Source organism: Hemitrygon akajei, chromosome 3 (genome assembly GCF_048418815.1).
Source record: "Hemitrygon akajei chromosome 3, sHemAka1.3, whole genome shotgun sequence".
In the NCBI taxonomy this organism is placed as follows: Eukaryota; Metazoa; Chordata; class Chondrichthyes; order Myliobatiformes; family Dasyatidae; genus Hemitrygon; species Hemitrygon akajei.
This window is the reverse complement of record NC_133126.1, coordinates 174,106,132-174,122,034: the sequence shown is the minus strand read 5'-3', so window position 1 is coordinate 174,122,034 and position 15,903 is coordinate 174,106,132. Positions and strand designations below refer to the sequence as shown.

The window sequence follows — 15,903 nt, the reverse complement described above, 5'->3', positions numbered from 1 at the left end:
ACAGTGATTTTTGACGAGACTCAGAACAGGGAGTTAGAGGAGAAATGGCACCTGGAGGTATGTACCCAACTGCACCTGGAAGGGGAGGCTGTGATAATTGGAAAGCAAGGGGCAGCTTTACAAGTTAAGTGGAACACCTTTTTAGAAAAATGGTACAGGATACCGGAGGCTGCGCCCCACGTAACGTTGTTGGTAAACAAGGGATATCAGTCTAAAGACTTAGGACCCTTAGTTAAGAGTGCTGAAACCATAACAGTGTGGAGGAAAATCACGCCAGAGGTGTGGATATCAGAAGACAACAATTGTATTAAAATAATGGTAAGTGTAGATATGCTAGGGACAGTGAGCGAGGTCGAAATAACTCCCCAACCACACATACCCTTGCTGGGAAAGGAAAGAGGCCAGCAGAAAGATGAAAGGTTAGATGAGTTGCTGTCTATTCTGTGGTCACAGCATGACACGGACATAGGGAAAATAAAAACAGCTAGTCCGGTGGAAATAAAGCTGAAAAGGGGAGCAATTCCACCCAGGAGACCACAATACCCTCTAAGACCAGAAGCAGAAGAGGGAATAGCATCGACAGTGCAGGGGTTGCTTGAAATAGGAGTGCTTAAAAGAACAAATAGTCCATGCAATACCCCGTTGCTGCCGGTCTTAAAAGCAGATAAATCTAAGTGGAGATTGGTGCATGATTTGCGAGCGGTAAATGATGTGGTAGAGGACTGGCCAGCGGTAGTCCCCAACCCACACACGCTTTTGACTAATGTTCCACCAGAAGCAAGTTACTTTTCAGTGATTGATTTGTGTTCGGCTTTCTTCAGCATTCCTCTAGCCGATCAGTGTCAGTATTTGTTTGCATTTACTTACAGAGGTGCTCAGTATACCTATACCAGAATGCCGCAAGGATTTAAACATTCACCACACGTTTTTAATCAGGTATTGAAGGCAGACCTAGAGGGCATGCCATTGGAAAGTACATTGTTACAGTATGTGGATGACCTGTTGATTTGCTCCCACAGCGAGGAACAGTGTGAGCAGGACACTATAACTCTGTTAGAGAAGCTGGTGCACGGAGGACATAAAGTATCCAAAAAGAAACTGCAATTTTGCACGCAGCAAGTGGAATACTTAGGCAGGGTAATATCCAAGGGAGTGAAGGCGATAGCACCAGATCAGATTGAGGCAATAACTAAGGCCCCCAAACCCCAGACTGTAGGGCAGATGATGACGTTTTTGAGAATGGCAGGGTACAGCTCAGATTGGATAGGAGAATATGCTGAGATTGTGGCACCTTTGAGAAAGATAATGAAAGAAGCAGGACATACAAATTTGAAGAACGGCTTACAGTGGAATGGAGAGGCGGAGATAGCTTTCAATACTATTAAGCAGGAATTGCAGTCAGCACCAGCATTAGCTTTGCCTGACTACGAGAAGGTTTTTTATTTGTATGTATCCAACCGACAGGAGGGTTATGTCACAGCGGTTCTAACACAAGAGACAGGCACAGGAAAAGCAAAGCAGCCGATAGCATACTACAGTACGAGACTAGATGAGGTGGCTCAGGGGTATCCACCCTGTTATCAGGGATTGGCGGTGCTGTACTATGCATATGGAAAGGCATCATCTGTAACCCTGGGCTATCCTGTGACTCTGTACACACACCACAAAGTAGCAGAATTGCTAGAAAGGGGGAAATTTGTGCTGACGCAGCGTATCAGATGCTATTGACATTTCCAGATATAACTATACAGAGATGCACTACCAGTAATATAGCCGATTTTGTCCCTTTGGACTATGAAGGAGAACCCCATGATTGTGTAGGGAAGACGATGGCATTTGCCAAATTGAGAGCAGATTTACGGTCAGAACCACTAGAGGATGCAGATAAAAAGGTTCTGTTCGTAGATGGCTCTTGTTATAGGGATTATGATGGAAATCACGCAGGGTTCTCAGTAGTGCAGCAGGATCAGTCAAGCCATAAGATTATTAGGATGGAGTCCTGTCCCCAACCGTGTCCCGCCCAACTAGCAGAAATGAAAGCCCTGACAGCTGCATGTGAAATGATGGAAGGTGAGTAAGTAGACATCTATACTGATTCGGCATATGCTCATGGAGTATGCCATTTGTTCGGGGCAGTGTGGAAACAGAGAGGTTTTTAAAAAAGTAGCGGAGATCCCATACAACATTGTCAGCAAATTCTAGACTTGATAAAAGCCATAATGAAACCTAAAGCATTGGCTATAGTAAAATGCCAGGCACATAAAAAGGGAAATGATGTAATAACAAAGGGAAATCAAGCTGCGGACGAGGCAGCCAGAAAAGCGTCTGGATGTACATCAGCTGTCATTGCCCCCCAGGTAAGCCTAACTCCAGAACCTGTGGTAGAGGACCTAATTGAAATACGAGGTAAGGCAACTTTGGCAGAACAGACAATGTGGAGAAAAAGGGGGGCCAAGCAGAACCCGGAAGGCTTGTGGAGCACGGAAGACGGTTTGTTAGTAGCACCCACCCCTCTACTGACGATTCTGATTTCAGAAGCGCATGGGATGGACCATTGTGCAAGGGGGGAAGTGATAAAGAAAATAAAGAAGGATGGTTTTTGGTCACCTTATTTACAGGCTTCAGTGGACTTTGTCTTGTCACAGTGCGAGGTATGCGCACAGAATAATGTTCGGAAGGGAATTACAACCCCAATAGGTCACATTCCTGTACCTGAAGGACCATTTAAACATCTAGTGATCGATTACGTAGACATGATAAAGACAGTGAGAGGGAAAAGATACTTGCTGGTAGTAATTGATCGATTTAGCAGATGGGTGGAGGCGGTACCTTCAAGAGATCAAGGGGCAAAGACAGTGGTAAAATTTCTGACAAATGAAGTGATCCCAAGGTTTGGAATACCCACAGAAGTTAGCTCAGACAGTGGTTCAGCTTTTATCCAGAAAGTGGTCAAACTGGTACTACAGGCGCTGAGGATAAAGCAAAGATTTGGATGTGTATACCACCCTCAGTCGCAGGGCATGGTAGAGAGAATTAATGGAACCCTGAAAGCCAAACTAAACAAAATTTGTGCAGACACTAAACTTAATTGGGTCGATGCTTTACCGTTAGCATTGATGAGTTACCGTATGCAAACTAATCGAGTGACATGCCTGACACCGCATGAGATGCTCACTGGGAAGCTATCATACCTGTGATGGGGGTAAGCAAAAATGTTGAAAGGATAAACTATATATACTACAATCAACAGAGGTTCATCAACTACACCGATGATGCACTGGAGGCCTTAGGGCAACAGCTAGATGCAACTAGCAGGGTGGCATGGCAAAACAGACAGGTACTGGATTGGCTTTTGGCAGAAAAAGGGGGCGTGTGTGTAATGTTTGGAGAACAATGCTGCACTTTCATACCGAACAATACTAGCCCAGAAGGGTCTTTCACCAGAGCAATGAATAAATTAAAGAATCTGCGGGCGGAGGTCAAACAGAACGCAGGATTTGAACATCAGTTCTTTGATTGGTTGGAAAGTAGACTCGGAGGATGGGGAGCATGGCTGACTAAAATAGCAATAACTGTCAGTATTATATTGTTGAGCTGTGCGCTTGTGCTGTGCTGTTTTCTTCCTTGTCTCAAATCTCTTGTAGTGCGTGCTGCAACCAAACAATTTCCAATGCTCATGGCAATTACTGAAGCAAGCTTAGTGGAGAAAGAAACACCGAAAATGTATCGTTACAGCCTACAACACCTGCAGGATGAACAAGAGCAAAACGACAGTGTGGGAGTAGATTGTAAGGGCTTCTGAGTCTTTTTCCCTGTCTCAGGTACAAAGGGACAGGTTTTTGGCTCAGCGGCCCAGGGTAACAGGGAGAGAATAGTTTGAGGTCTTGGTGCAGAAAATTATAGTTTGAGATTTGGGAATAAGTGCTTGAGTTTATTGGGGCTTTTGTGCGCAGACTCTTAGTCTTCTTTCTCTATGTGAGACCCTCTGGGTCTCAAAGGGGGGATATATTGGAGTATAAAAGTTGCATTATTTGCTGTGTAACCAAAACTATGCTGTCAGTTTTGAAACTTGCTATTTGATATGCATTACTCAATTTAGTAGGAGAATGAAATCTTAAGAATGTAGAAGACAATGGTGTGTTAATGAGAGGTAGCTAAGGGATGTAGATTAGAACATGATTAAGTCAATTGGTAGAAACAATGGTGGCAAGATGTACGTGTGGTACGTGTAATATGCAACTATAGACCGATTACATATGCTAATGCAACTGGACCAGGAGATTGCTATAAAAAATGCTATGTCCGAGGATCGGTGGGCAATCAGCGACTAGCTCAATGACTGTCTCAGCTTTGATTTGCAAATTAAAGTTTAACCCTTCTTGAAGAATCTTCTGCGTCTCCTGGTCGTTTGTGGGGCACGAGAAACCACGACAGTGGCAGCTGCTCAGCGAGATGACCCAGGCATCGGTACCATTTGGTCTGCAGTCGAAGGGGAGCCATGGCCCAAGCGGAGAAGACAAAACATGCTGTGGTGCCTCCATTACTGAGAGAAAAGCTCAGATTGGAGTCGAGGAACCAGATCCTATACCGGGTCACGTCACCGCCGGACCGACCTCGGCATTCCCGGCTGTTTCTACCTGAGAAGTATCGGAGGATTGTGTTGAAGTCACTTCATGATGATCCTGGACGTTTGGGGTTGAAAAGACCTATGGATTGCTCAGAGATGGATTCTACTGGCCCCAAATGAAGCCGGAGTTCGAAGAATACTGCAAGTCGTGCATTCGATGCATGCGGAGGAAGACGCTGCCTATGAGGGCCGCTCCCTTGTCCCACTCGCATAGTGCGGGGCCCCTTGACCTGGTGTGTATGGATTTCCTGTCCATAGAACCCGATGCCAGCAACACGGCGAATGTCTTAGTCGTCACGGATCACTACACCAGATATGCGCAGGCTTTCCCTCCAAGGACCAAAGGGCGTCCATGGTGGCCAAAGTGTTATGGGAGAAGTATTTCATTTATTATGGCCTCTCCAGGCGGATACTTAGTGATCAGGGACGGGATTACAAGAGTAAGCTCATTCATGAGTTACTGAGCATGCTCAGAGTTGAGAAGTCGAGGATTACTTATCATCCGCAGGCTGATCCCCAGCCAGAGAGGTTTAACCTGACCTTGCTAGACACACTAGGAACCTTGGACATCAGCAAGAAGAGCAAGTGGAGTCAACAAATTGGACATCTGGTCTACTGCTACAACTGTACACGAAATGAAGCTACCGGGTACTTGCCATGATATTTGATGTTTGGGTGTGAGGCGACATTGCCCATTGACCTTTATTTTGGGACTGGCGAGGAAGACCTACCACCCAACATTTATCTGAACTATGTGTCTGATACGAGTAGGGAGCTGAAAAGGGCTTATGAATTAGCTGAGGTTGCGGCTACCAAGCAGAATCAAGGAAATAAGAGGAGGTATGATCAAAAAGTTAGGTTCTCCGAACTCATGCCGGGAGACCGAGTCCTCATAAAGAGTTTGGGGCTACCTGGGTGGCATAAGTTGGCTGATTGCTGGACAGCTACGCCCTACGTCATGGAGAGTCAGGTGCCTCTCCACTATATAGAAATGGAACAAAGGGAAAAATGCAATAAATTGGAGGATAATGAGTTGTACATTGGAACAGAAGGTCCTTGGAGTATCTGTCTGTGGATTCTTATGAGTAGCAAAATAGGTCAGTAGAGTGAGTTGTGTTACATCCCTTTGATTTTCCAGTGTATCCCCAAGCATGGAGAATATACTATAACTGAATGCAGTGCCAGTCAGATGACAGCTTGAATTGGGCATTTGGTTCTGCCTGCTATGGTAGCAGAGAGAGATGACTGGTTAAAAAAAAATCCTTTCTCTATTCCACTCTGAATCTCCAACTCCCAACCTTAAACCTAAGCCCCCTAGTCTTAGCAGAAGTGTCTGAGATAGATTTCTCATTCTATGCCTTATCTACACCTCTTATAATGTTATATACCTCAACTTTTTCTGCTCCAAGGAAAACAAGTTCCAATCTCTGAAATGCCTAATGAATTTTCCTCTAAGACATCTAATATTTCCTTTTCACTGATAATTTGTTCTGAGATTCCACTAGTCCCAACTCTGATTTTTCTTACTACAATGTCCTTCCGCATAGTGAATTCATTTAAACCCTCACTAACGAGGTCTTGCCCCCTATTGCCCTATTCTTCATGAAGATGACTCACAGCCACCTCAAGAGCAGTCATTGACAGCTTTGCCTATGACATCTCCATTACATGACTGAATAAAAGAAAATGCACAGCAACCATTATATCCGCCAACTAGCTAATAAAAGCATTCTCTCGGAGGAACACTTTGAGAAGTCCTTATTTGATTAAATTTGCCTTGTAGTTGCAATAATTTTATTTTTGTTACTTAAAGCAGAATGAAGGCAAAAGTATTGTCATCACCGGCTGTGACACTGGATTTGGATTTTCACTGGCCCAGCACCTGCACAAAAAAGGATTCAGAGTTTTTGCAGGGTGCCTATTAAAGGTACAGATGATATTGCTTCTTTACTCTTCAAGATTTAGAATCTAATTTCAAATCAAAAGGAATTTTTTTGGTGTAATAGTTGTTATTTAAAAAATAATTGATTTTGAATTGGAAAAGTAATCTCTTACGTTGTATTAATTATCACCAAAATAATTAAATACACTTATAATGTGACCAAAATACTAATTTGATCCATGCTTAAGCTATCAATTTGCAAGCATATAAATGCAGATATTGGAAAGGGCAGAACAGCTTGGCTGTGAAATGTTCAGTTGCATAATCTTCAATTCACATGTTAAACAGCGCTGGAAGGAAACCACCACTCGTTGACTCTAACTCTCAGAGGATTCAACACATTCTACACAGAGAATAACGTTTGAGTAAAATACTTGCAACCAATAGAATTTCTTCAGGAATGTGATCAACAGGTCTGCAAAGTAATTCATATTTTTGCTAAGATTTTGCTATCCAGATCTGCTTTCAGAATACTCCATAAGAATAAATTTGATTGAACTGCCAAAGTCGCAATAAATATTTACGTAATCAACTAGCTGCTTGGAAGCTGGAAGTAACTGTGAACATATCACAGGAATGCCCAGTATCAATATCCATATTTACATAATTTTAAATTGCTAGTTTAGGCTTGGGTCAAAAATGTATTTTGGTTAAACTCTTTCGGTGCTTAACATTCAGTTACATTTGGTAATATTTGGTTGGAGTGGATTTTTGTCTTGTCAGTCCAACCTGGATACCCTCATCTTGCTATTGTGCTGAAAATAATGTGAGCATGAAGAACCCAACCTGTGACAAATCTTGAATGCCAGTGGTGATCCATGAATATAGAAAATCCAGTGATTGTGCTGAAGGTGAATTAATTACTAACTTGCTCACGAACTGTGACTTCCTGCTTTCAGGATAAAGATGGGGAAGGATCTAAGAAGCTGGAGGATATGAAGAGTGATCGGATGGTTGTGATTCAGTTAGATGTTTGCAAAGATGAGGATGTGGAGAGAGCAGTAGAATTTGTGAAAGAGCATTCAATGGATTCAGAAAAAGGTTGGTTAGTTTTAATGAATTCTCAATAAAGGTTGGAATGTTCACATTATTAAAATAAAAAAGGATGAAATAACATTTCTTAAATATCTGTTGTAGTTAGTTTATTCAATCCACATCTATTAGATTAAGCAGGATGGAGGTCTGCACTAAGCAATCATTATGGTGCAGACATTTAAAACATTGCACTCTGGTATAATTTACAGAAAAATTTACAAGATAAATACCTTAAATTCCCATCAATTTAACTTGATTCCCAGATGAGAAGGTTATTGTGTTTATACAGCATTTCAAGTCTAGTAATTGAATGGAACTGTGTTTATTGCAGAGCAGTGAATTACTGGTGCTTTGTATTTGTGATTCAAGTTGATGACAGTATCCTCTTGTTTTCCGGAGATTATTTCTACTGTCTGATTACAATGTACTGTTAGTTTCAAGTATCAAAACTGTCGAATGTGGCAAAATTATACCATCGAGTGGAAGGAGAAACCTGACTGAATGGTTTGCGTTTCTGTGATAAGAGGGACATCACAAGAAATAAAAAGCATGTGTTTTACAAGATGGAACGTAGGAGTATACTGCACTGTTAAGATATATGTATTATAATTAGTCATGTTTTTCAAATATATCTCACACTTGGGCTGTTTCAACACAATTCTTTGATTAGGTCTTTGGGGACTGATTAATAATGCTGGCATCTCAACTTTTGGTGAAGTAGAGTTCACCACCATGAAGACTTATAAGGAGGTTGCAGAGGTTAATTTGTGGGGGACAATCCGTGTGACCAAGGGTTTCCTTCCATATATTCGCAGAGCAAAAGGTAAGTGATGACCTTGAGTCGTATGTGTATCTTGTTTATAATGCACATTGATATTCAGTAACCTAATTGGACTTGACATTACACAACACAGAAGCTTTATAAATTTAATGGGGCTAAATTTTCATCTTTTCATCAGGCATGTGGTGGGCAAGGGAAGCTGGTCTGCCCGTCCACAAACATTGGTGAATGACTTGATCTACATTTCTATTTGGATTTTTTCATAATAAAATTGGCAATAGTTCTTAAGTGTTTCATTGCAAGCTCAGAAACTGATTTTAAATTATAGTAGGAAATCCGGCAAAGTTCTTGCTTCTTGAAGTGCTTCTTTGTTATGTTCTTGTTGGAAATATCCATTTTCTCTATTTTCAATATCAGCCTAACTTAAATATAAATTCCTGTCATATTTCCCTTGCCTTTTGTTTTGACTTCCTGCCTTCGAATCCATCAGATTTTTTATCAAATCAAAAAATGTTTGGATTATCAAATCCAATTTATCCAGTATTTCTAGAGGCACTCTTTTTAAAACCCTAGATAGTTGGTCTTCAGTCCAGCAGATCTGTAAGCTTTTATTTTTTTTTATTGAAGTTCATCATCAAACAAACATTTCCATAAGATGTATTTCAGACATTGTGTGTGTGTGTGTGTGTGTGTGTGTATGTATATGTATGTATGTATATGTGTATATATATATATATATATATATATATATCATATAATCATATATGTCACAAATCTCCACATAGTATTTATCTGAGGGTATACACTTATAGGAAAGAGTGGAAAGAAAAAACAAGCAAAAGGAAAGAACTATGTACAATTAGGGAGTGATTTTTTTTTTACAACATATTCATTGATATTTAGTGAGAATAAAATCAGGCCTATGAGGCATTATGTAGTTAAACCATTTTTCCCAGTATGAATCAAATTGTTCCAGCTTATGATTAACAGATGCTGTTATTTTCTCCATTTTGAAAATGTCCATTGTAATTTCCATCCATTCATTTAAAGTTGGGCTCTCCTGTGATAACCATTTCCTAGTAAGAGTCTTTTTACCAGCCACCAACAGTATATTCATTAAATATTTATCTCCTTTCAACCATTCTTGAGGTATATATACAAAATATATGGTCTTACTCTCTAAGGGTATTTCACATTTAAAGAAGTCTTGTAGGGTATTGTGTATTCCCCCTCCAATAGTCTTTGATAACAGGGCTGTCCCAAAAAATATGATAAAGATTTGCATTTTGATTTCCACAATTTCTCCAGCAAACAGGGAGGTTACTATTATAATGGGATTTCTGAGAGGGTGTAATAAAATATCTTATCAAGTTTTTCCATCCAACTCCCTCCATTTCTGTGAACTGGTACACTTCCATTGATATCTCCATATTATTGTCCATTCTTCCTCAAATATAATTATCCCTCCTTCCTTCTCCCATTTTGTTTTAATGTATGAAGTGGAATGTGTTTTAAGATTTGACAACCCCTTATACATGCTTGAAATGATTCTACAACCGTTATCTGAATTATATGCTTTTCTAAATAGCTCTATCAAGCATGTACTTGCCTTGGTTACATTTTTAAGCATCTTATTAGCATATTGTCGCATCTGTAATTGCCAATTTTAAAAATCTTGTTTTTCTAATAAGTGTTTTTCTTTAAGCATTTCAAAACTGAACAGTGTTCCTTCTTTCATTATGTTGCAAAGAACTGTTATTCCTTTAGCTGTCCAGTCCTTAAATCTAGCATCCAACTTATTTGGTGTAAAATCTGAGTCGTATGCACACCATTTAAGAATTGCAAAATATCCCTCTAAATTATATTCTTTTATAGTAGTTTTCCATATTTTAAGAGTCAATTTTACCCATGGGTTATCAATAGTATTTATATACCTTTGCAGGTTGTTATCAGCCAAAATTGCTTGTATGGGGATGGGAAATACCCGCTCCTCAATGTTTTTCCATTGAGTGTCATATGATAGGTTGCACCAACATATCACAGCTCTCAACTGCGCTGCAAAATAATAATCTCTAAGAGAAGGTAGGCCCCATTTCCCCTTTTCCTTTGCTAATTGCAAAGTTTTGAGATGAACTCTAGGCCTTTTACCCTGCCAAATATCCCTTGATAACATCTTGTTCCATTCATTGAATTGATTTTGATTAATCTCTATTGGTAGGGTCTGAAAGAGATATAACAGTCTGGGCAGTATATTCATTTTAATAGACTCAATCCTTGTACTGAGACTGAAAAAAGGAATCAGGTTCCATCTTGCCACATCTTCCTTAATTTTTTTATATAAAGGCTGATAATTACATTCTGATAATTTTGCCAAATCTTTTGGCATAATGATGCCCAAATATTTGAAAGACTCTGTGTGCCATGCCGAGGGATATCTACTTTCAATTTCTCTTGGTGGGCTATAGTAATATGAAAGTAATTGGGTTTTATCTATGTTGATCTTGTATCCTGATAATTGACCATATTGTTCAAAGGATTGCATCAGTTTAGGTAAAGAGTATGTTGGTTGCCCTAGATAGATCAAAATATCAGATCTGTAAGCTTTTCATCTCACAAATTTCTCATGTGCTTTTCTTTTAATAACATTTTCTTTAAATTTCACTCATTCATTGGAACTTTTGTTTCAGGCAGAGACAAATTATAAATTAAATATTTCTGCCATTTAACCGTATTACTTCCTTTTTTAACTTCTCTTGAACATCTGGGAGATGGTGATCGTGACATCAGAATGTTAGGTTAGCAACAGAAAAGAAAGAGGAGTAATCCAATAAAGTTATTAATTAGAAGAAGACCAGTGGGATGAGAGCAGATCTACCCTGGGTAAAGTGAAACATAAAGCTGACAAACCTATAAGAAAATGAGGGAGTTTCCTTTAGGAAGATGTTTCAGGTAGAGTTGGGGCACATTCCCAAAAGAGGATAAATAATATTCAGAGTTCCCTGAAAATGATATCGAGTATGGTAAAGCTAAAGAAGCTGTAATGACAGTGAGAACCAGGCTGATTACAAAATAATAGAGCAAAAGTGGAAAGTAAAATAAGAAAATAGTGAAAAGCATAGATAAATGAGAATCAAAAAATATTCAATGGGCATATTAAGAGCAAAAGATGAAAGTGAAACATTGGGGACCATTAAGGGTGAAAATGAGAATACTGAGGATATGTTAATCATTAAACAAGTGTTTTCATCGGTCATCAGGGAAGAAGGTGCTTTGATGGAATTTTCTTCCTCAAAGGTTCATTTATTATAAAAGTATACAACTCTGAAATTCTTATTCTCCAGATAGCTATAATAACAAGAAGAAAAAGAACAGCAGCAGTATCACCAACTCCCAATATCCCTCCTCTCCACACAAAAAGAAACAGAAACGGAACAGGCACCTTGACTCCCAAATCACCCCGACCCCCACAACACACACAAAAAACAAAAAAGATGGGGGAAAATGCACAGAATATTTTAAAACATCAAGACTGAAGATAAATCTATAGTCCCAGTCCATACCCAAAACGCAGAAAACCTGGGTAACAATCTCCAGGCACAGCAGCAGTCTCTCCCCTCTCCGATAGCAGGGAGATCTCCTAGCAATCAAAAGGCAGTCTGTCCTCTCGAAAAGCAGTGTAATCCGCAACCCCCACCCCCACCCCGCAATTCAAAGGCAATCTTCCCTCTCCAACAGCAGAGCGATTTTTCCCGTGATCCAAAGGCAATCTCCCCCCCCCCCAATAGCAGACTGATCCCCCTGCAATCAAAAGGCAGACTCCCTCTCCGACAGCAGACCAATCTCCCCCCCAGCGATCAAAAGGTAGTCTTCCCTCTCCGACAGCAGACCAATCCCCCCGCGATCAAAAGGCAGTCTCCCCTCTCCGATTACAGACCAATCCCCTCCATGATCAAAATGCAGTCTCCCTCTCCAATAGCAGACCAATTCCCCCCGTGACCCAAAGGCAGGTAACCAATGCTCACCATCCGTATTCACCTCGATGTTTCAATCTCCGTCATTGCTTTCATTGGTGAACAATGGAACACTTCCTACTCTTGAGCTTATTTTTGTTTTCTCTATCATTCTTCGAAGTTCTCTCGATCTGTAAAACTATTGGATTGGGCTGAGGACGATTTGATTCGGTGGACATCCATCCAAGATGGATGCCCTTTGCCAGTTTACCCTGCGTGTTTTTTATGACCAGAAGTAGCCAGTTAACTGTCGTCTGAAATAGCCTTAAAAGCCACACAATCCAGGAGCAAAATTTCATGTGGTATGCAGTTTTCAGGTGTAATAAAACAAAGGCTTTTCTTATGAGAGGGCAAGTTAGGCGAAGGATATAGAGAGATGTGCAAAAATTCTTCATCAATTTACTGACATGAGCTTATTTTCCATGAGTTCATAAATTGAACTGAATCCAGTCACAATTTGGAGATGGTAGTTTTAAATTCATAATTAATTATGTCTTGCATTGATAAGAAAAAAATCTGTTGACAATTCTTCAGTATTAATTCCAAATATAGATAGAACACACTTGTACTGTTCTAATCATGTCAACGTTCATTTGCTGTCTATTCCCTCCAATCTTGCGAAAGGAAAACATGAAATCTTTACTGGAAGATCTTGGCAAAACATTAATTTCTGACAGATAGTAGATTGAAATGTACTTCAATGAACAAATGAGAAATTTTTTCAGAGCAGAAGCTATCTTTGTTGCTGTGTGATGTTGTCTTTGTTAATACATAACTTATTTCAAAATCACCTTGGGATCTCACAGAGTCATAGAAAAATCAAAACATTACAGCAGAGAAACAGGCTCTTTGGCCCCTGTAGTCTGTGCCAAACCATAAATCTGCCTCGTCCCATCGGCCTGCACCCAGGCCATTCCCCTTCATACATATCTCATCCATGCATCTATTCAAATTTCTCTTAAATGTTGAAATTGACCCCACATCCACCAATTGCACTGCCAACTCATTTCACACACTCAGCCCCATCAGAGTGAAGAAGTTTCCTTCTCATATTCCCCTTAAACATTTCATCTTTCACCCTTGACCTCTAGTTGTAGTCTCACCCAACCTAGTGAAAAAAGCCTGCTTGCATTTACTCTAACTATACCCCTCATAATTTCCTATATTCTCATCAGATTTACCCTCAATCTTCTATGCTGAAGGGAATTATGTTCTCACTTTTTCAACCCTTCCCAAAAGCTCAGATCCTTGAGTACCGGCAACAGCCTTGTGAATTTTCTGTGCACTTTTTCAATCTTATTTACATCTTTCTTGTAAGTAGCTGACCAAAACTGCATACTATTCTCCAAATACAGCCTCACCAACATCTGATATAATTTCAACATCTTAAACAATTTCATCATCTTACAGAGATTTTTGGAGAAGTTACTGAGAAAGCTGATGAAGGCAAGATAGTAGATGTTGTCTGTATGGATTTTAGCAAGGTCTTTGACAGGGTCCTGCATGGGAGGTTGGTCAAGAAGGGTCAGTCACTCGGCATTCAAGATGAAGTAGTATATTGGATTAGACACTGGCTTCGCAGAAGAAGCCAGAGAGTGGTGGTAGATGGTTGCCTTCCTGACTGGAGACCTGTTACTAGTGTTGTGCTGCAGGGATCGGTGCTGGGTCCATTGTTGATTGTCATCTACATCAAGAATCTGGATGATAATGTGGTAAACTGGATCAGCAAATATGCGGATGAGACCAAGACTGGGTGTGCACTGGACAGTGAGGAAGGTTATCATGGCTTGCGGCGGGATCTACCAGCTAGAAAAATGAGCTGAATAGTGGCAGATGGAATTAATGCAGACAAGTGTGAGGTGTCACACTGCGGGAGGTTCAACTCAGGTAAGTCGTATATGGTGTGTGGTAGGGCACTGAGGAGTGTGGTAGAACAGAGGGATCTGGGAATACAGATCCATAATACCTTGAAATTGTTGTAACAGGTAGATAGGGTCTTAAAACATTAATCTATGAAGGCCAATCTGCCAAAAGCTTTCTTTAAGTACTCCATAAGTTTGGTTAGACACGACCTACCACACCCAAGGCCATGTTGACTATCCCTAATCAGTCCCTGTATCCAAATACTTATATATCCAGTTCCTTAGAATACCTACCAATAACTTTCCCCTACTGATGTCGGGCTCACCAGCCTATAATCTCCTGGTTTAACGTTAGAACCTTTCTTAAACAAAAACAACATTAGCTTTCCTCCAATCTTCCAGCACTGGCTAAGGATGTTTTTAATATCTATGCTCATGATATTGTCTCATTTCGCAATGCAGCCAGCAAACTAACACAAAATGTGCACATCCTGCACTTTCAGCAGATGCCAGATATACAGTCCAGTACATTGAATCCCCACAGGTTAAAACCTAAATCATCTTTGGAAAACTAGCTTTAACCAATTCATTCATTTGAACTATTGGACAGATCTGTCAGCAAATAGAAGTTTAAAAAAATAATTATATTATGGAAAACCGAAGAAGAATACAAGATGTGTTGACAGAACAATTTTGGAATGTGCCTTTGCAATTTACTTAGTACTTTTAACCACTCTATGTGCCTCCCAATCTAGTTCACTTTATCATGTTATTTAATTATCTGTTGGAATCTGAACCAGAAACAGATTTATTATCACTGGCATATGTTGTAGTAGCAGTACAATGCAATACAGAATATATACTATAAATTATATTAAGAAATATGAAATGTATATTAATTTTTTAAATTAAAATAGCAGTGCAAAAAGAGAGCCAAAGTAATAAGTTCATTGTCTGTTCAGAAATCTGATAGTGGAGAGAAATAAGCAGTTTCTAAAATGTTGAGTGTGTGTCTTGAAGCTCTTGTACCTCCTCTCTGATGGTAGAAATGAGAAGAGGACATGTCCTGGGTAGTGGGGACCTTATTGATGGATGTCGCCTTTTTGAGGCATCACTTTTTAAAGATGTCCTCGATGGTGGGGAAGCTGTTGCCAATGACTGAGATGGCTGAGTTTAAATCCCTCTGCAGCTCTTCCCATTCCTGTGCAATGACCTCTGCATACCAAATGCTGCTGTAAGCAGTTAGAATGGTACCTCTGTAGAAATTGCAAGTCTTTGATGACATATCAAATTTGAAATAATCAGACATTACTTCTTTCCCAGATTCCACTGATTTAGCTCGACATTTTGCTGAGGTAAGGGGATAGAATGAGGTAAAATAACTGCAATTCGTCAGAAATTCCTCACTTTGTCCATTTCAAGGCCAGATTGGCCTGAAAATAGAGTTGAGTGTTTTGTAGTGCATCCTACTGGGAACATGGCAAAAATAGAATTAAATGCAGTACACATAACAAGTCACACCAGACAATGAATTTGCCTATTAAATACATTTCTTTATTAATCACAATTAGTACAACTCAACAATTGACTATAAGGAACCGAAAAATCTGCATTAACTGTTTAATTAGACATCTCTTTTAGTTAGT

At 39.9% G+C, this 15,903-nt stretch overlaps 1 protein-coding gene across 3 annotated transcripts in view; it reads left to right on the top strand.

The window, feature by feature from the left end:
* LOC140725647 (D-beta-hydroxybutyrate dehydrogenase, mitochondrial-like) overlaps positions 1-15,903 on the top strand; it is a 37,062-nt gene that overhangs the window by 18,151 nt on the left and 3,008 nt on the right. For 2 of the 3 annotated variants that reach the window (XM_073041391.1, XM_073041393.1), the window contains 3 exons: positions 6,441-6,554; positions 7,469-7,610; positions 8,275-8,427. In XM_073041391.1, coding sequence (XP_072897492.1) covers positions 6,441-6,554; positions 7,469-7,610; positions 8,275-8,427 — 409 coding nt within the window. The remainder of the gene's footprint in view (positions 1-6,440; positions 6,555-7,468; positions 7,611-8,274; positions 8,428-15,903) is intronic. The other variant, XM_073041392.1, reaches the window with a different exon arrangement.